Here is a 20,455-nt window from a genome sequence, read left to right on the forward strand (position 1 = left end):
TCCACAAATATTTACTGTACCTATATCTCAATCTCTGTTTTTGTTGCTTGGGAGACAGCACTGAACAAGATGGAGAGTAGCTGAGCCTTCAGCTGAGCTCACCTTATGGGAGAACTGAGTACACCGTTGTTCAACTTAAACCGGGCAGTGCTGCCTGGAGACTGCAGCTGACACAATGCTGCAGTAATATCAAACATCTTAAGTGCAGTCTGGGAAAATCCCAGTGCTCTAGGAGACCATGCCTCTTCCAGTGCATGTGGCAGATGGCACTCCCAAGGGGGTGCTGTTGCTGGGACTGGAGTTGCAGGATGAGAAGCTGCCGGGTAAGGAGGTCCAGGAATGGGAAGGACTCTCCAGGCAGTAGCTACAGAATATGTGAGGCTGGCAGGAGCTGAGAAGGTCTCTATGGCCAGTGTGCAGGAGCAGTGGGTGAGGGGCACGAGGAGGGTATGAGAGAGTCTGACTGACTCACATTCCTCCAGAGCCAGGGCAAGGATTTGTGATGTTACCTTCAGAGCAGCTGAAAGCAGGACAATAAGTGTTAAGAAGAGTCATCCCCCTGGCATGGCCTTCACCAAGATCTCCAATGTAACAGCCCTAAGTTACACTTTGGGTTGGAGCCACCACAGAGTTCAAGGACCCTTCCCCCTCACTCTTGTTTCCATTGTGTGCATTCTTAACTTCTCAGACAGACTGAGAATTCCCAGGGGCAGGAGACTTAATATTTATTTTTTCTGTCACATGCTAGCTGCATGAGGGGTCATGGGTAAGACAGGGTATTGGTATTTTACACAGTGTGCCCTGGGTTATTTCATTGAAACTGCTCCAAGCTAATGGTACTGAAACAACTCAAATAATTCTTTCCCCCATTGAAAGCAATTGTTTTTGAAGATTTGTTTATTTTATGTATGTGAGTATACTGTTGCTGTCCTCAGACACACCAGAAGAGGGCATCAGATCCCATTACAGATGGTTGTGAGCCACCATGTGGTTGCTGGGAATTGAACTCAAGTCCTCTAGAAGAGGAGACAGTGCTCTTTGCCACTGAGCCATCTCTCAGCCCCCAGGGTATGTTTTAGATAGCAGGTTTGAGAGTTTTGACATCTTCCTCCTTTGTTATTATTAGAGTAGGTCAACGAGTTGAATATAGTTTAGTTTTCAACGGGGTATGGGAAGAGGGTGTTGATAATTAAGATAATTAGATTTAAGTTCTAACCACGACATTTTATGCATGAGACTATACTAGTAGTGTTTATATATAGAAAATGTCCCGTCTGTAGAAAGGTGGCAATCCCTCATCTTGTATCTTGTGATCACTTCTGTGAGGCACTTATTGCTAAGTTGAGTCTCTTTTGTTCAGTAATCCTTCTTAACTCAGTTGCAAGTGCAAACCTTAGCTGTAGAGCCCAGAGATTTTGCAGTGGGAACGACAGCTCCGCCGTGAGGCCTTCCGTGATCTGTGTTCCAAGCTTGCCCTGGTCACAGCAGTCTCCTCGCTCCTGCTGATAACTGCTGTAAATTCGCTACTGAGAAACCATTGCTGTGGGAGAAAGGAATCGAAATGAGGGTTTCTTTTCCCACTGTGCACGCCCGAGCACTTGGTCCAGGGCAGTTTATTTTGGATTCAAATGACAGATGAACACAGTGCTACCTCCCTCTCCCCGGCTTCTCTTTAAAAGGAAATGCCAGCCTTCATGGTCAAGTTCAGAAGGAAGAAATTAATGGTGCCAGCAGGCAACTCTCAGCAGGGAGAGACAGTCTCTTCCCTATTTAATTTTAAAATTCTCATCTCAGCTAGAACCCTCTGCTGACAGAAGTTGATCCTTTGATCCCAAAGTTAGTGAGTAACCCAGACAACCCTTACTTTAGTTTTGACTTATATATAAATGTCCTCTCTTCCTTGATAGGTTATTTCTCAGCCACCAGTGAAATGAGCTGATTTTAAACCAGATTAGATTATATTAAAGGCAGCTATATTGGGAAGCTGTTCTCGGGTGGGCAAGTTCATTGGCCCCGAGGACCTAGTCCAGGGAGGTTACCATGGGGAGATGGGGGGTAGGGGAGAAAGAGTGAAAGAGTGTGCACATAGAGAGAAGAGAAGAGGAGAGAGAGACCAAAATGTCAGGATTATATATCGAGGAGCCTCTGGGGGAAGGGCAGCCCAGCCCCTGGGCTGGTAAATTCAGAGTTGGGGTAGGATATGCCAGGCAGAGACTGAGAGATGCTCAGAGAGCCTGGAGCCAGGTCTGCTGTGATATGTAAAATATGCACCTCAGCCCCTTGTTCCCTGGTTAGAAACCAAACATCCCAGCCTTTTGTTGATTATAAATGAACGAGGGGCGCTGTAATCATCTTTTCTGTTGACATTGGGGTGCAGTTTTAGAGTATGGGCAAAAAGCTGGAAGTCAGCCAAGTCCAGGAAGAGCTTGATTGTTTTACTGCTGTCCAGGTTGTGGGACCATCTTGGGGTAGAAGTGTATAGGCCCAGTTGAAGCCTCAGTCCCTTGTCCTTGAGTCAGAAACCAAACATTCTGCAAATCTTTAAAAGCTGCATCAAGTCTCTGTCCCCTTCTCAGAGTGGAGCCTTGGATTGGAAGTGGATGGCATCTTTCTTGAAACACACATTCCATTGTGGGCTTCTGAAGACTGAGGGCAACTGTGGTTTAGTTTCTGTGCCAGGTCCCCTGAGAAGGCCATGCAGTTTCTTTTACGGTTGTCTTGCCTGCTCATACCTAGAAATACTGAACTGTTTCAGCATCTCATGGGACTGGATCTTCCTAAAGCACTTGGTCTAGTTTTCACAGATAACAATTCCTGTTCATTCTGTAAGTGTCCAAAAATCACTGAAGGGAGACTCCAGACCCAGATAATATACAAAGGCAAAGAACATTTATTCTGCAGAAACATCCACCATGCAGGGGTCAACCATGCTCCAAAATAGTGACCCCAGACAAAGGCTTGCAGACCTTCTTATAGGGAACCAGGGAAACGCTCTAGAAGGCTTAAGTAATCTCTAATGTGATTGGCAGGGGCCAAAGTTGTGGCATTAGTATAACTTTGATTGGCTATTATGTTAGTTCTTCTATATTTAGAGAGTGGGTTAGGTAATCTAAAATGTCATCAGCGGGTGCTGGGGAGGTCACAGGGGTCGGCTTCTGATTGGCTTGTGCCAGGTGGTCAGTGGTCTGCATTCCTATGTCATGACCGTTTAACTATAGGATGATAGGGCTGCCCAGCACAGATGCCCCATCCTGGGATAAGATATTCCCCATTTTTGTGCTTATCTTCAGGCTGTTCTTTGGGAGGGAGTTTTATGACCACGTTTTGGATTTTATGGTCTGTTCCTGGAGCTGGGGCCTTATGGCCTTCTTCGGAGTCATGCCTGGGCCTTACATGGAGACAAATGGGCTTTATGTTGTCCTTTCGCCTCCAAGTCTTGTCTGTTACTTTGTACTTAATCAAGTTACTTAATTAGAATAGCAAACCTGGCTGACTGTGGATCATGCTAGCACCTGGCTGTCTGAGAACAGAAGTGTGTCTGTGGAGAATAGCTGCTAGCAGAGGCATGTAGTGTGTCCTAGATGATGGATGGCAGGTTGTGTAGAGGAAGTGAAAAAGTCTAAAATCTATTTAATTATTTATTTGTGTGAGTGGGTGTATGACTGTCATGGCTCTGTGAGGGTCAGAGGTCAACTTGGAGGAGTCAGTTCTCTCCCTCCACCATGTTGGTCTTGGGGGTCAGACTCAGGTCCTCAAGCTTGGTGGCATGTGTCTTTACCCCCTGAGCCACCTCTCCAGCTGGATGACGATTATTTTGAATCTCCTAAGGAACAAGTGCCACACGGAGAAATTGTGTTTTCTTTCTTGCTGGTTAGAGTTACATCTGGAGTTGTGGGGACTGAGAACCCCAGCTGCACTATTTTCTGGGCTTGTGGGCATCACTATCTCAGTTGTCTCTTTGTTCAGAAGGGGATAATACCGTCTGCCCATCAGATTATTACATTGTATTATTTAATGAGATAGAACAACCAACAGAAACAAGCAACTAGGTGTTTGGCTCCCTCTCCATCAAGAACCGAAATTGGCTATGGGAGAAGGCCCAGAAATTCCTCAGTAATTTGTGGACCTGTGTACTGGAGGCTTTCCTACGGAGATCTCTGGCCCGGCCAGGTGCCAGGGTTCAGACCAAGGGGAGAGTACGGAGCAGGGAGGGGGAATTGCCCCCGCTGCCTCCGCTGCCTGCCTCCGTTGTCTCCCGCTGCTGCCTCTACACCGTGTCTGCTGCCACAGCCTCAGTTGCTCCGAGACACTGCACCCTCGCTCTGTGTTGAGTCAGGCCAGGCTGAGCCGGTGGCGAGAGGCTGACAAGCCAGCAAGGAGTGCACGGAAGCTCCTGAAGGCGGTTCGGGAGAGCAGATATCTTACCAAGTGGCAATGTTACAGCTCTTATGACAGAAGCTCTCAGATGATGAAGAAATTCTCGCACACCTTTATTACTTCTGGATAGGATTCTTATATACAGTTTTGGGGTAGGTCGGGATCTGGCAGCAGGTACCTCCTGTTGGCTTGGTCTGAAAACTTGGGGATACCTTATCTTTATGTGGAAGGGTCTAGGGTGCTGTTCCTAGGTGACTGATGGACACAGACCTCTCTGTGGGGGGCTGTGGGGGGCTGTAGCTATGAGAAAGGAGTCCAGGAGCATGACCAAATTCCTACCGTCCCTGAGGGTCTCTGGTGTTCAAAGTCTGCTCCACCCAGCTTGTCTCTCACAGCCTGTGGTCCCACAGTAATTCACATTTGCTGGCTGGTTGTCTTCCCCATGGGGTAGGAGGACTGACCAGACTAAGCCAGTTGGTACCAGCTCTACAGTGAGGCCAAGGCAAAGCCATCTGATCCTGAAAGCTTACCTGCTGACAAAGAAGAAAGGATCAGATTGTGTGAAAGAACACATCAAGGTCAAAGCTATAGCTAAAGATCTGCCCTGGGCCACAGAGGAAGGGCCTTGGAAGAAGCCCGGGCAGCAGGCCATGCATCAGTGGAAGCTGTTCTAGTAATAATTTAGCTATGTAGTGCCTCCCAAAGAGCTTCCAGCAGGACAACAGTCCCTTTGCAGGATCTGGAGATGGGTGGGCAGAGAATCTACCCCAGTGGGTTCTGCCTTACCAGCTATATAACGTTCTTTGTTTCTCCATTTTCCCTTTTAAGGGCAGTTAAAGCCCGTGAACTCAGCCACCATAACCGAGTGACTCAAATGGTCACGCTAGGGCAGCTGGAGACATCACCGGGATCACAGGGAATCATGGAAGAATTCCAAACCAAGGACAGATGGCCAGTCAGACAACCTCCCCAAACTCCCCTTTCGACTTCTAGAAAAAGTGGCAGGCAGCGTATGACTGATGCGATAGGGTTTCGGGGAGAGAGACTGGAAGTAGGAGTCAGAGATGCTCATTACAGTCCAGTGAGGGACCCAGCCAGCCGTCGGGCAGGCTGGGTGGTTCTGCCAAGAACTAGCCCATGTCTAAGAGATATGCTGAGTGCACATCACTGAACATTCTTTAAAGGCCCCTGGGAGCCCATGGCACTGCTTATAGAGGCACAGGGAAGGGAGAACTTTTTACTTCATCCTTGGGTACATTTTCATGATTGAGCCACAGGTATATGTGTACTATGAAGAAGACTAAATGGAAAAGACAGAGGATGACGGTATTGGGTGTCACTCTTATTAGATTAGCAGACAGATGGTAACCACAGTCATGTACCTTGTTGTCGTTAGCACAGGCACCTGGTCATATGTCCATGCCTGAAGCCCTCACAGCCTCAGAGGTCTTTCTATCAGGGTCAGTGTCCTGCTGGCATCAATCTTACAGTGCATTTGTAACAAAGACAACAAGCCCTTTAAGTCAGCAGTTCTAGCTGGGTGGTGTTGGCCCATGCCTTTAATCTCAGCAATCAGGAGGCAGAGATAGGTGAATCTCTGTGAGTTTGACTCTAGCCTGGTGTACAAAGCAAGTTCCAGGACAGCCAGGCCAATTACACAGAGAAAAACCCAAAAAAGAAAAAAATAATAAAAATCAGCAGTTCTGAAAATAGCCAAAATGGATAGATAAATGAACACCACCTTAAAACCAGATTTTAAAGGAATCTCTTTTGACCTGTAACATACTTCAGAGAATTAATATTGACCATGGTATCTGACAACAAAGGTTCTTCTCTACCTTTTGGTTTGGAAAAACTTTTAAAACTGTAAATTTTTGAAAATGGTATAACACTGTACCATTCACTAGCTTTTAACAGTTTGCTGCATTTGTATTCTTTACACACACACACACACAAACACACAAACACACAAACACACACTTGTGTACATCCACACACTTTTCTGAATCATTGAAAGTTGGTTGCATATACAACAGTCATTTCTCTTTCTACTTCCAAGCATGACTTCAAGGTACAAGGAGAGTGCAAGCATGATACAATAATCGGGTTAGGAAACTCAACTAGGATGTAAGATGATTCTTGGTTGAATGGCCAATAATCAATAATCTCTATATACTCTATTCTTGTAGTGTAGTAGTAATATCAGTTATAGCTTCTTGGGTTTCAATCCCAGAATCAATTTCTCTCTCTCTCTCTCTCTCTCTCTCTCTCTCTCTCTCTCCCACTCCCTCTCCCTCGCGCTCCCTCTCTCGCCCCTTCGCCCTCCCCCTTCCCCTCTCCCTCTCTCTCCCTCCCCCCTCTCTCTCTGTGTGTGTTTGTGTGTCTGTGCTGTTGTTTAGAATGGAATGCATGGCCTGGCACATTCTGGGCAGTCACCGTACGACTGAGCTGTTCTCCAGGCTCTACTGAGGGCTTGGGTTGTACTTACTTGCCTCTTTCAGCTTACAGCATTGACCTCTCCATCTTCCCCCTTCTCTTCTTCCTTTTTTTGGTGTCACTTCCTCATCTCATAGCATCAACATGTTCTTTTCTGAAGAGTGTCTGTCCCTTCTACTCAGACCTCTTATCTTTTCATTCGTATCTGACTGTCTCTTCACTCCAGATGAAGGTGAAATGTCTTTGGCAGGGTCTTAGGTGCTCTAATGCCGACTTTATAGATCTTTTAAATGTATAAAGTTAGTAATTAAAACAATTCTGATGTTTTCTTTTCCTATCTCTCCAGCAGGCCAGCTGTTGTCAGGCGACTTCTGCCATCATGCCACAATGGAGGCAGTCAGCTATTTGTATAGGTCACTTGATTTAAGGGCGGCTCACCTGGGGCCTTCCCACGCTTCCATCGAGGGAATACTTCAGTGAGTTTCTTTTACATGTCTCAAAAAGAAGCAGATATTCTGATTATTTGTGTTAACACACAGCCACTTGACATGTTTTGATCTTTTGCAGCCTTCTAAGGGAGATCCAGAGGTCCCGGGGCAGGAGGTCTTGGCCTCAAGGCATGAACCAGCTATACCCTGAAGGCTCTAGGTATGGCTTTTCATTATGGGAGAACTTGCCTAAATTAAACTTCAACAGTGCTCAGAATACTGACACAGTGAACACTGCAGTGTGTATGAATATACGTAGGTTTCAGAGAGCTAAAAGCACAGAGAGTGCTCTGGTTTCAGATAAACCAAAATATGCTCCCGGCAGAGGGAAGAAGACCTTGGCTCCAATTCTGTGCATGTCTGCCGAGGAAAAGTTCCAACAGAAGGCTTCAATTTCACAAATACGGAATAGTCCAAGAAAGCAACCTCCAAGGAAAAGGGCAGTCTGTCCCCTTAAGACATACTCTTTCATTGACAAAAACGGCTTGGTGAGACTCTCAAGGCAGAGGGTTTCTTCTGCTGAGCTGGGGAGTGGAAATGGCCTAATCACTTCCATTTACCGTCAACCCCTGCGGGCATCTCTTAGTGCAGATAATCCCTGGAAGTCCGTATCGGAACTCGTCTCAGAAAAATGGCTCTTCCACACTCCGGAGTACTGCTTCACTCCTCAGAAGCCGGTCTTCCCAAGAAGATCTCAAATTGAAACAAAGTTGCTGAAGACCTCAGATGACCCTGATAAGGAATAAAAATAATGTTGGGCTGTTTTGTACTTTGAGTTTTTCTCACTTCTCTTGGAAGGTTTATGTGCCTGTGGTACATGTGTGCACACACGTTTGTGTGTAGGGCAGAGGCTGCTGTCAGTGTCTTCCTCACACTTTTCTTTTTTCTTTTTTTTCTTTCGTTTTTTCGAGACAAGGTTTCTCTGTCCTACAAGGTAGTCCTGGCTGTCCTGGAACTCACTCTGTAGACCAGGCTGGCCTCGAACTCAGAAATCCACCTGCCTCTGCCTCCCAAGTGCTGGGATTAAAGACGTGCGCTACCACCACCAGGTCTGAACCTGGAGCTCATGGATTCTACTAGCCTGGCTAGTCAGTGAGCTCCTGGGATCGTCTTGTCTCCTGGTTCTTTGTGCTGAGGCCATAGGAACAGGCTGTCATGCCTGCATTTTTATAGCAGTGCTGGCGTGTACACACAAGCTCTTAACAGACCAAGCCATCTCCCTAGTACCCATTTTGGATTCTTTTCATCGGATATTTTCTTTTAACTCTGCAGCAGTGGTCACTACCCAGGTTTGGGGATTCTGTTTCCTTAGTCCCTTATAATGCTGTACCTGATTTAGTTACAAAGAGCAGGTTTCAAGGGATCCGCAGTTCTGTGGTGAGTGTGACAACCTTGATTCCGCAGAGTCATATACTCTAAGGAAATGTATAGAAGCACTCTTACCAATCGCAATTTTAAGATACATTTCTATAGTATATTTTGAATTAAAAATTCACCTAAGTAAATTGATGATGATTGTCATCACCAAGTCTTTTTATTAGAATAAATAAGGAAAGATAGGAGGTGACATGTTCTCAAGTCATAAAGGAAGCTTTAATCATCAGAGCCCACGGATTTGATACCATATCTATTTGCACATTTTATCATCCCCCGTTTTATCAGTGATTCTTAAAATATTAACCTGTAACAGTTAAGAATTACTTTCTAGCGACCCTTATCCCTACCACCCAACAGAAGAGGGGACTCTGCTCTGGGGCTTTAGGCAAGCAATCTCACCTCTGTTATGCCTCGGTTTCACTATGGATAAAGGAGAGACATGGTACTTTCCTTTCAAGACAGTTGGGAAAGGTGTATGATAAAATACACAGCCGCTTTCTATTAATGGTTTTCATTATCTGTCAGGAACTAGCTCAGGTGTCCTCTTTTTCCATGAAAACATCTGATTCCTCCAGCCTACAATTTAAGAATCGCTAATGCTTGGGGGTTGTCTCACATTGTGCCCTGTTTCATCCTTTCTGCCATTCACACTATACCCCCCTAAGTACCCTACCATGGGGTACTTGGGGAATTCCTTGGGGCCCAGTGCGTCTCTGTCAGGTCTTGGGTGGGTGATAGAAAGGCCTGCAGGAGCCAAGTCTGACTCAGTGCATACAGAAGTGGCGTTTGGTAGGGCAACTACTGTTTATTGGCTATTAGTGAAGCTCCAGGGCATGGAACAAGTGCAGTTAAGCAGGTGAGTGAAGCAGGTACCAAGCTTGCTGTGAGGATGGGCTGGAGACTGATAATCAGGTCCAGAGGACCTCTCTGAAGGTGGGAACCCGGCTTTCCAGAGGCAGTGCACTGTAAAGGAAATGTACATTATTGCAGTTTTCAGGGGCAGGATCTTGCAGACGACTTTAGTTAGACCTCGTGTGGGATCTCGGCCCAGCAACTTTTTAAAGGGTAACTCTTGGATAGGCCCAAGCCGGGCCTCAGGACTGTCTCAAAGAGGCACCTGGGATCCAGGAGATGCCTGCAGAAGCTATTGACACGGAGTGGGTCACATTCCAGAGACTAGGACCAGAGATGCGTAGTGAATACACTCATCAGTGCAATCAGAATTGGGGGCTGCCACGGAAGGCAAGAGGAAGGTAGAGTCTTGCAGGCAGCGATAGGATTGGAGATGAATCATCCTAGTCCGTGTGACTTCAGCACCACCCCCACGCCTCTCGGGTCAGGAAGTGACCGCAGCATAACGGGCGCTGAGCCCCGGCAGCTACGGCCCCGCCCCACCCGGATTCTCTAAGACCTCGCCCTTGACTCCGCCTCTGACTCAACTCAGATTCCGTCCCAGCTCCATTTCCACAGGCTCACACTTGATCCAGCCTCTGACTAACCCAGGTCCCGGCTCTGTCTCCTCAGACTCGGCCCCTGCTTCTGCCTCTGACGCAATCGAGATGGTCCCAGTCTTTCTGTCTCTAGATCTTGTTCTTTACTCAGCCCGGGCATTCCTCTTTCCAACTAGGCCCCGCCCCTGACCCAGCCCAGGCCCCACCCATCCCGCTGCGCCTAGTCTAATCCTTGACCCCGCCTCCCGCTTCCCTTTAGACCCCGCCCACCTCTTCAGCCTCGCCCCCGGCTCCGCCCAGGCTCCTCCCCGCAGTGGGTGGTGCTTGGGCCGCGCCGCCAATTGCTCAGACGTAGGAATTGCCGGCGTGCGTCCGGGAGCCTCGCGACGCCGGCTGTCCGTGTCTCTGGCAGTCTAGTGGCAGCATGGCCACGGTGGCAGCGGCGGCCCGCGGGGCCGGGGCGAGGGCGGCGGCGGGGCTGCGGAGCGGCGGCGGGGCTGTGGCTCGGGGACGGCCGCGCGCCGGCTGCGCTCGGCGCCTGTGCACTGCCCCGGCTGCCCCGGCTGCCGTGGACATGAAGAGCTACCTGTGGGCGCGCTACCACGAGGCGAAGAGGAGCACGGAGGGTGAGTGCGCGCCCCAGCTTGCACCGCCCATTCGAGAACCCCTCGGGCCTCCCGCACCCTACCGCTGTCGCGCGGCTCCCGCGGGGGAGGCGACTCTAAAACTTCGCAACTCTTGCTTCTCTTTCCCCCGCCGGGGAAGCTATTTCATACCTGGGGATTGTTAAACCAGGAGTGTGCATCGGAAGTGCTCTGGGCCGCCGCGAGGGTTCCAAGGGCGTCGGTAGGAAGACATTCCCCCAAACACCGTTAGGTGTTGTCATTCACCCTGGGAATGTTAGTAGCAGACCAGCTTGCTGCCGCGCTGTCCTAGACAGGCTCCAGCTCAGGCGACTGGGTTCGGAGCCTGATCTGGTCTCGCTTTTGGAGGGTGGAGTAGGTGAAATGTTCTGTTTGAAAGGGGAGGGTGGTCTGGTTATCCAAGGCACTCCGCGAGGGGGAGAGGATTACTTGTGGTCAGGTGAACAAAGAATGAGCTTGGCTGGGCTGTTAGGGAATCGGAGAAGGAATGGAGAGCGGAACCAGATTATAATAGTATTAGGTATTGATATGGTCCCTGAATCTCCCATAGTCTCCGGAGGAGGGGGTCATGTCCATTATGTAGACAGGAAGGGCGAGCAAGGGGCCTAAACAAAAACTGGTTTTGACCCAGGGTTGGGAATCCATTGTCCTGTCTGTTGCTTTATGCGTCTTCCTAGCAGTCGAACGTTTGGAACCTGGAGTAATGGGCCAGTGAAGCGTAGCCACTGAAGCTATCAGAGGACACTCGGGATTTTTAATACTGATTTTGGGAGGGGCGGGGTTTGGGGAGAGTGGTACATGAGGAGGGGGGTTGGTGAGGGAACATTTTATAGGATTTCCATTTGCATCTTTGGCCACATGTCTGTTTAAGTGAAACAAAACCCACTTGGAATGATCTTCACAGCACATTCAGAGTTGTCGGCAAATGGAGACTTCTTTGAAAGAGTGGCTTATTGTTTTTGGCCAGGCAAGTGTTTTGAGAGGGGCTGTGTATCCCAGGCCTTAAAGTCACGAGTCTCCTGTGTTATTTATCTTTCCAGGTGGGAGCCACCATTCCTGGCAAATGTGTGTCAGGGCCCTGTTCCTCTTCCCTCTTGCTTTTCCTCTTTCTTTTTGATCTTTTGAGACAGGGTTTCAAGGTAACCTTAAACTTGAAGCAATCCCCCTGCCTCAGTCTTTCAAATAAGTGCTGGAGTTATAGACATGAGCCACTCACTACTCCTGTCTTTTGTTTTTCCTCAAGACAGGGTTTCTCTGTGTGGTCCTGGCCATTTTAGAACTCACTCTGTAGACCTGACTGGCCTCGAGCTCAGAGAGATCACCTGCCTATTTCCTGAGTGCTGGGATTAAAGGTGTATGCCACTACACCTGGCTCTACTATATTTTTAGTTAAAAAAATGTCTGACATGTATGGAGAGAATGGAATACAAAAAACCCCTATGCAATATTTATGCCCACTTGGCTGTGGGATTGGGACAATCCACACATGTCCTTTTGAGGAATGAACTATGGACAAATGATTCAGTGTTTTTGTGTGTACCTACTATGGAACAGTACTTAGCAATAAAAAGGAAAGTACCATTTACCTAACATACAAAAAAAATTGTATATTTTTAGGGAGTTACACTGTGGAGTGGGGGGGAAAGCCATTCTCCAAAGATTGAAGGGTAATTGCATCTTTAGTTATAGAAGAAACTAGAGGTAAAATTTCTTCCATCCTGATAGTTTTGTACAGGGTTTACCCCTTGCGGCCTGTGAGAACTAGAGAAGTCCTGAAGCTTGTTTACTCATCTGGAAAATGGGGGTGTGGGTAGTACCGACTTGGCAGGGTTTTGGTATGGTATAATGAGTCCCCCCACCCTCCCAGTTAGCCTCTCTGAATGAAGCAGTGCTGGGTTGTAGATAGAGATCTGTCCTGGGGAGTGTCAGATTGGGGTGCTAAGTCTGGAACATGAAAAGCTGTGTCTTTTCCTCTGTGGCCCTTAGTTGCAGTAAGGGGATAACATGGTTTGGTGTTTCTTCCTCTTCTTTTTCTCCTCTTCCTCCTCCTCCTCTTCTACCTCTTCTTCATTCTTCTCCTTCTCATCCTCTTCTTCCTCTTTCTCCTCCTCCTTCTTTGTCCTCTTTGTCTTCTTCCTTTTCCTCCTCCTTCTCTTCTTCCTCCTTCTACTCATTCATTCATTCATTCATTCATTCATTCATTCATTCATTCAGAGACAGGGTCTTTCTGTATAGCCCCAGCTGTCCTGGAACTCACAGAGATCTATTTGCTTCTATCTGGTTCTGAGATTAAAGTCCTTCTCCACTGCACCTGGCCCTAACATAGCATCTGTTAGCCTGAGCCCATCCCCTGCAGATGCTGCTGCTAATGCAGGTACATGGTGTACAGGTCCCCTTGCTGCAGGCTTGGCTCATGGTGTACAGGTCCCCTTTCCATGCCCTGCCCCCTCTGCACATTAACAAGTAGTTTCTATGTCACCTCTGAAAACTCAGGGACTTTAATCTGGCTTTGCCTTCTTTGTCTCATTTGGGTCCTCATCTTCTGTACCTTCCTCCAGCTGATGCTCGTGCCCATGTGAGCCGTCACTGAGTATCCAGCAGCGGGCTTTCAGGTTGCTGATTCTCAGGTGTGAATCTAGGCCGTTTGCCTGTCTGCCTGCCTGCCTGCCTGCGCCAAACTGTGGAGTGGCCTTACAGGAATATGGAGTCTGCTAGAGGGATAAGGGTCAGCCACTGACAGCTGTGTAGATGACTGACTGACTGACTGACTGTGTGTGTGTGTGTGTGTGTATGTGTGTATGTGCAGGAGTCCCACCCCCCCAGTAATCCCCTGAGGATAAAATGGTTTTACTTTCCTACTGTTTGATTCTGACAAAAGGATCTTATATTCTGTCACTTGATCCCCTTAGCCCTTCAAATGCCTGCCAGGCAAGGGGTGTAATTGTAGGCTTTGTTATAATGCACTCTTCCCCAGTCCCTGTTTCTTTCCATTTTAATTGAAATTTATTAAAAACAAATTTTCAAGTCAGATTTGGATATACAGAGAAACTTGTAGTTTCTATAAAGCCTACAGCCATGTTCTGTTCTGAGCCCCTTTCCTTTCTCTCCCTTTCTCCTTCCCTCCCTCTTTCCCTTCTTCCCTCCTTCCTTCTCTCCCTCCCTTTCTTCCCTCCTTCCCTCTATTATCTTCCTCTCTTTCTTTTCAAAGGAGTTCATCTGAGAGTTGGCCTCATTAGAACCCGTGCCCCTTTGGTGAGGTCATAGCGGAAGAAAGGAAGCTGTGAGTTATTGTTTTTGTGCTACAGGCTTTATTCAGAGGTGTGGAAGGGTTTATTCAAAGTTCTGAGTTGAAAGAATTTGATAATCCATCAGAAATAAGGTATTTGTGAAGGCTGGCGGGATGGCTTAGTAAGAGAGCTTCCCTGCAAGCATGGGGCCTGAGTTTTAGATCCCAGAACCTACATAAAAGCTGGGCACAGTGATGCCTCTCTGAGCCACCAGCTAGCAGGTGGGGAGACACACCAGAGGATTATTGGGACTTGCTGGCCAGACAGGTTTGCTACAAACAAACAAACAAACAAACAAACAAGAACCAAAAAATAAAACAAAAGCCCAGAGAGTTGTGGGTTCAGTGAGAGACACTGTCTGCAGGCAGTAAGGCAGGGTGGTAGAGGATATCAGATGTTCTCCTCTGGCCTCTGCACCAGTGCACACTGGGCATGCACCCACAAACGACTGCACTCGTTTACACACGCACACACACACAGGACTTAGCTACTTAGCAGGGAATATTGTTGCAAGCAGACAGGTACAAAGTCAGCACTGGACACAGAGATAATTCTCACCATACATAATGTGCTCCACAGTAAGTAAGGACACCATGGATTCCTCAAGGGGCTGCAGTCGGTTAGTGAGATACTCTTCGATCATTTTCAAATTAGATTCATATTGCTCAGACTTTTCCACAATCTTCTGAGAGATGGAACTAGGGAAAAAAAGATCCACGGGAAAGGTTTTCTTCTTTTCTCTCTATTTTTTTTTTTTAAATAGCTGGGCTTTTCAGCACTAGCTTTGAAAGTCATGTGTCTCCAAGAGAAAGGATGTTGGTATCTTGCTTCCTGGGATCAATTTGACCTTGAAGTCCCATTTTTGTGTTAATAACTCTATTTCGGGTTCTGTACTTTGGAATTTCTAATAATTTGTTTAGTTAGAATGCATGTTACTAGTAGTGGCTGATGCTTCGTGGTCCAACTGGAAATGTGCTCTCTTCTGCAGTTGAGAACGGTAGAATGTGGAGGTAGGAGTCCGTTTAAGAGTCTGCAGAATCTTTGTACTCTGTCCTTAGGTAAATAGGCATGTTTGCGCTATTAAATTACACTTGGCAGTTGTACACTCACAAGCCATTTTATGTGTGATCTCATTGGTTTCCTGAATCATCTCTCCTCATGCCCCAATACTGGGTTGGTTTATTTTATTCCAAACATGTAAAAAGACTCATATTATGGATGCTGCTGCTGACACAGCTCAGCATAGACAGTGTTTGTTTGCACCTAGCTGGATTGTCAGAGTTGAGGACCCAACACAGGGCTTCCATGTTATGTAAGCATTGTACAAGATCTCCAGCCCAGCAATGTTTGTAGACAGGCTTCTCAAATGAGTCAATGCCACCAAAGTTGAGAAATACTGATTTTTAAAATTTATTTATTTTTTTTTCTTCAAAGGCTGGTATCAAAATTACCATTTAGTCTCCGTTACTATTTTGTCATCTTCTCTACACTTCTCAGGATACATTCCTTAGTGAAAGAACAAATTAACCCCAGATATTTTTTGTTTTCTTTTTTTCTGGGTTTCTTACAGCCTTGGCTGGTCTTGAACTCTCAATGCAACCAAGAATGACCTTGAACTCCTGGTTTTCCTGTCTCCTTTTTGTGCTAGGATCACAGTATTTCCTTGATGGCTAGTTTTATGCGGTGCTGAGGCTTGAGCTTGGAGCTTTGTGCGTGCTAGGCAAGTGCCCTCAACTGAACCACATTCCCAACCCTAATTCCATGTATTAAATGGTAGATTGTTCACAGTGGTTTCAGAGAATCTTGGCCCTCAGCAGCAAAAGCCAGGCTACAGATGAATTGTTACATTGGAGAGATGGTTCAGTGGGTAGAGAGCTTGTCATGTAAGCAGGAGAACAGGTCCCCCCAAACCCACTGTAAAGACGGCATGTGTTGGAATCAAGCTAGCTACCTAGAGGAACTGTATCAGTGAGTTCAGTTGAGGCACACCAGACACACACACACACACACAGACATGGGAGGGAGAGAGGACAGGAGGGAGGGATAGAGGGAAGGAGGAAGGGGGGAAGGGAAGGAAGGAGGGAGGGAAAGAGAGGTGTGTATCTATCCAGACAAGCTTCTTGGTACAGGTTGAGTTGTTTCTTTTTTTTTCCATATCACAGGCTGGCTTCAAATTCATGATCCCCCTGCCCTAGCACCCTAAGTGTTGGGTTCAGATTGCAGATAGATGCTAATTAAAGGTGGTGTTAGATACAGTAATGCTGTAAATTTCAGTCTGCCTGGAGGCAGAAGTCTGGAGTAACACAGGAATGATAAGTTGAAGTGAGGGAAGTGTTGGGTAGGGTGAGACTAGAGAGCACTGGATGGCAAGAGGGCTTTTATTTCTTAGCTGGATGGTAAGATGTAGGTTTTTTCTATTGTGTTTGTACCTTCCTTGGCATATTACAAGTAGCACAATCCGTTCTTTAGAAATGGTCCTTTGTTTAGGTGGATATTGCTGCTAGTTCTCTGGTCACAGACATCATAGTAGTGATAGGGGAAGGGCTTGGACAAGCATCCTAATTGTAACTTTCTACCTTTCCCTGCGGCAGGTGGGGTGGCAGTCTTGGGACCCTTTGCTGACAGTCCCACTTGGTGTCTGCTTGCCTTTAAGGCTACTAACTTTTGAATGGCTGAATACAAAGCTATTCTGATTCTCCGTTTGTGTATATGGCTGCTTTAAAAAGACAATGACATTCAGATGTCATCCCTGTGACAGTTTGGTGTGTGGTCATTTCTCTTGGTGCTGGGTGCAGGGAGTTGTACACTCTGCCTGCTTCACAGTGCAGGGAATTGCCTGGCTCTCTTGGGGTAACTGGCTGGTAAGATAAGATGCTTTCGAAGGTCAGTGCTGGCTGCAGTCCTTCTGCACTCATGCATGGTCAGCGAAATCACACTGTCCTTTCTGAACTGACCATATATGTTGGAGAGAAGGGAAGGGAGGAGAAAAAAAACTTTCTGACAGCTTTATAATTTCCCACATGTTAAAAGCATGTGTTGGTTGGTTAAAGAACTGTTTCCTTCAGTGTGTTTTCTACACACTAGCTGGTGCCTGGAAGACCGTGGTCGTATTTTATTAAGTCAACTACTGCATGGTATGTTATAGCTAGTACAGAGTGGGTCGGGGGAGGATAGCTGGTTGAGACCGGGCTTTACAGAAAAACTTCCTAGTTAGTGAGTTGGTTCTTCACTTTAGGTGACTTTTTTTTTTTAAAGACTTTATATTTATTGTGTGGAGGTCAAAGGATGGCCTTTGGGAGTTGGTTCACTCCTGCCTTTATGTGGGTTCTGGGTGGTTGAACTCATGTTGTCAGCCTTAGGCAACAAAAGCCTTTACCTGCTGAGCTGTCTCTCTGGCCTAGCTTTTTGGTTTATTGTGATTTTGAGGAAGTGTTTCATGCTAAGTGAATTGATGCAGTGTTGATGTAAAACCTGGGTTCAGGGCTGAGGCTGCGGCTTACTGAAGAGTACACGTGTTGTGTACACAAAGCCTTGGGTCTGCTTACTGAAGAGTACTCGTGTTGTGTACACAAAGCCTTGGGTCTGCTTACTGAAGAGTACTCGTGTTGTGTACACAAAGCCTTGGGTCTGCTTACTGAAGAGTACTCGTGTTGTGTACACAAAGCCTTGGGTGTGGTACCTATATCTGTATAAAGCCAGGTGTGGACTCAGGCTTGCAGTACCAGCAGCACTTGGGCCAGAAGAGAGTATTGAATGCCAGAAGATTCTAGTTGTAGATGTTGTGAGCCTTCATGTGGGTGCTAGGGCTTGAACCTGAGTCCTCTGGATGAGCAGCAAGTTGCTCTTAACTGCTGAGCCATCTCTCCAGCCCCATTTTTGTGTTTGCTTTTTGAATATATGCAAGCAGCTCATTTAATCGCAGAGTGTATCGCTTTTACCCACTTAGGACTTACTGATTTAACAAGTATGTTTTTAAAAGATGTAGTTTTATTTTCTGTGTATCGGTGTTTGTCTGTGTGTGTGTATATGCACTATGTATGTGCCTGGTGACAGCCAAGGCCATGAGAAAGCCATCTGATCCCCTGGAGTTGGAGTTATAGATGGCTCTGAGCTCCATGTGGGTGCTGGGAACCAAATCCTGGTCCTCTGTAAGAGCAGTTGGTGTCCATAACCACTGGAGCTGTCTCTCCAGCCCCTTAGCAAATTCTTGTGATTATCATTAGTGGGGTAGTTACTGTAACTGAAATAGTAGGTGAGGTAGGTATAGCTAAGACAGCTCTTTTCCAACATTTTGCCTTTAGAACTTTTTACATCCCAGCTATGCCTCTCCTCTCTCTTTTTCTCTCAGTCCTGCCCTCACATACCCCTCCCCCTCTCCTCAGAGAAGGGGAAGCCCCCCACCCATGGGTACTAGTCCATCTTGGCACACCAAGTTGCAGCAGGACTAAGCACATCCTCTCTCAGTGAGGCTAGACTAGGCAGTCCAGCTAGGGGAAGGGGATCCAAATTCAGGCAGTTGAGTCAGAGACAGCCTGTACTCCAGTTGTTAGGGGACTCACATGAAGACTAAGCTGCACATCTGCTACATAGGTGGAGGGGCCTAGGTCCAGCCCCTGAGTGGTCTTTGGTTAGTGGTTCAGTCTCTTCGATTTCTCCAGGGACCCAGCCGACAAAACTTCTTGAAGATCTTGGAAACTTTCTTTATATAGAATTATATTTGTGGGTGGATTGAAATTAAAATGGAGCAGTTTAAAAAATATACCTAGCGATTTGTTTAATGGAACAATAAATTGTCACCTGTTAACATAAATGGCTTATTTACGTATTTATTTATTTGGGGGAGAGGGTTTCTCTGTGTAGGTTTGGCTGTCTGGGAACTCACTCTGTAGACCAGGCTGGCCTTTAGCTCAGAGATCTACCCGCCTCTGCCTCCTGAGTATTGGGATTCAAGGTATGCGCTACCACCACCTGGCCAAGCACGGCTTATTTTTATTAAAAATAAATTTTCTTTTTCAAAATAAAAAAACTTAGGGGATCAGCATGATTTTGTAGTTTTGCAAATTTCTGTGATGTGCAGATTACTAGAAGAGTCCTGGGTTCTCCGGTTGATTCTGTATTCAGTCACCTGTAGTACAGACGTCACGAAGCCTCTGGGAAATGCCACCATACGTGAGGGTGAAGAGAGCGAGGGCAGCAGCTGGCCTCTGTGTTTGGCTCTTGTCCCCAGTCATACATTTGCGCTCCCACAGGTCTGGAACAGATTCCTGGGCTGAAGCCAAGCTGCTGGCAAGGCTGCATTCCCCTCTTCTAGCTCAGGGGAAGAATACATCTTTGCCCTTTCAGCTTCTAGAAGCTTCTGGTGTTCTTTGTACCCCCTTCCATCTTCAAAATTGGTAAAAGCTGATCGAAGTCTCCTTACACATCCTCGTTCCCTGGACACGTGGTCCTGCCTGGCTTCCATTTTCACGTACGAGGACCTTGCAATTACAGTAGGACCTACCCGAGCAGCCAAGGATGTTCACTGTTTGCTGTGCAGTCTGCGCTCTCTCCCCTCTTTGTGGGGACCTTTCAAGAAGTAACTTGAGAGCCACCAGAGTGGAGGTGTGAAGTCTGTATTAAAATACCTCCAATAAAAACTCAAGCTCTGGCTATTACTGAAATTCTTTTCTGTGTTGAAGCCACAAGTCCCTGTTTGGCCTAAATTGAGGTCTCTGAAAGATCAGGGGAACGCTTCAGATGGTTGAAGGTGACATTGTGGAACCTTGCCTGTGTCTCCGCATCAAAGATCCCCTGAAAGAGACCACTGAATGAGAGTAAAAGACTGACCTGACTGAGTAAGAAAAACAATAGACGGAAGTTTACAAAGAACCTACTGTGTGCTTGGCTTTTGCCCACACTCAGTGGTTTGGTAGCTGGAAACCTCCTGCCCTGCTTTTGGGTCCTCAGAATTTGCCTTTGGAATTCTTGTGTCACTGAGGGGGTGACTGTGAGGTTCCCCAGTGTGTGGCTATGGAAAGGCATCCATGCTCCTTCCTTTTCTGTCTCAGTGCCCTAGGGGCAAGAGGGTTTCCTCTTCGCTCTGTTTCTTCTAAGAAACCTTTTCCCTTGAAGCTAAATGTGCCTTTCTCTTGAGCAGTTAGCTTTATGTTTCTATTAAATGACTTACCTTAAGATTAGGTTGTCATCAAGCCATTATTATATTTAATCTCATCTCAGTGCACTTGTGTGTGCTCTTATTTCCGGAGCCTGAGGAAGTATGATGGGTTTCTGTGGAGCAGTGGGAATCACAGATATTACAGAGTAGTAATAAGGTACAATTTTAACTTTCAGTGGGAGTAGTATAAATGTCATGTGCGTTAGCAATTTCTTTTTAGATGAGTAATTCTATTTGTCAT

General features: G+C 46.8%; 2 protein-coding genes across 2 annotated transcripts in view; both read left to right on the forward strand.

Annotated features, from left to right (window-relative positions):
* The window catches only part of LOC114629912 (tetratricopeptide repeat protein 41), a 63,312-nt gene extending 55,243 nt beyond the window's left edge, over window positions 1-8,069 (forward strand). The window contains exons 15-16 of the mRNA XM_028778039.1: window positions 7,160-7,289; window positions 7,381-8,069. Of these exons, the coding sequence (XP_028633872.1) occupies window positions 7,160-7,289; window positions 7,381-8,047 (797 nt within the window). The 3' untranslated portion in view covers window positions 8,048-8,069. The remainder of the gene's footprint in view (window positions 1-7,159; window positions 7,290-7,380) is intronic.
* A 2,484-nt stretch (window positions 8,070-10,553) lies between these two features.
* The window catches only part of Nt5dc3 (5'-nucleotidase domain containing 3), a 50,943-nt gene continuing 41,041 nt past the window's right edge, over window positions 10,554-20,455 (forward strand). Inside the window, exon 1 of the mRNA XM_028778049.1 lies at window positions 10,554-10,755. Coding sequence (XP_028633882.1) covers window positions 10,554-10,755 — 202 coding nt within the window. The remainder of the gene's footprint in view (window positions 10,756-20,455) is intronic.

This window comes from Grammomys surdaster, unplaced genomic scaffold (genome assembly GCF_004785775.1).
Source record: "Grammomys surdaster isolate TR1022 unplaced genomic scaffold, NIH_TR_1.0 322, whole genome shotgun sequence".
NCBI classification, from domain to species: domain Eukaryota; kingdom Metazoa; phylum Chordata; class Mammalia; order Rodentia; family Muridae; genus Grammomys; species Grammomys surdaster.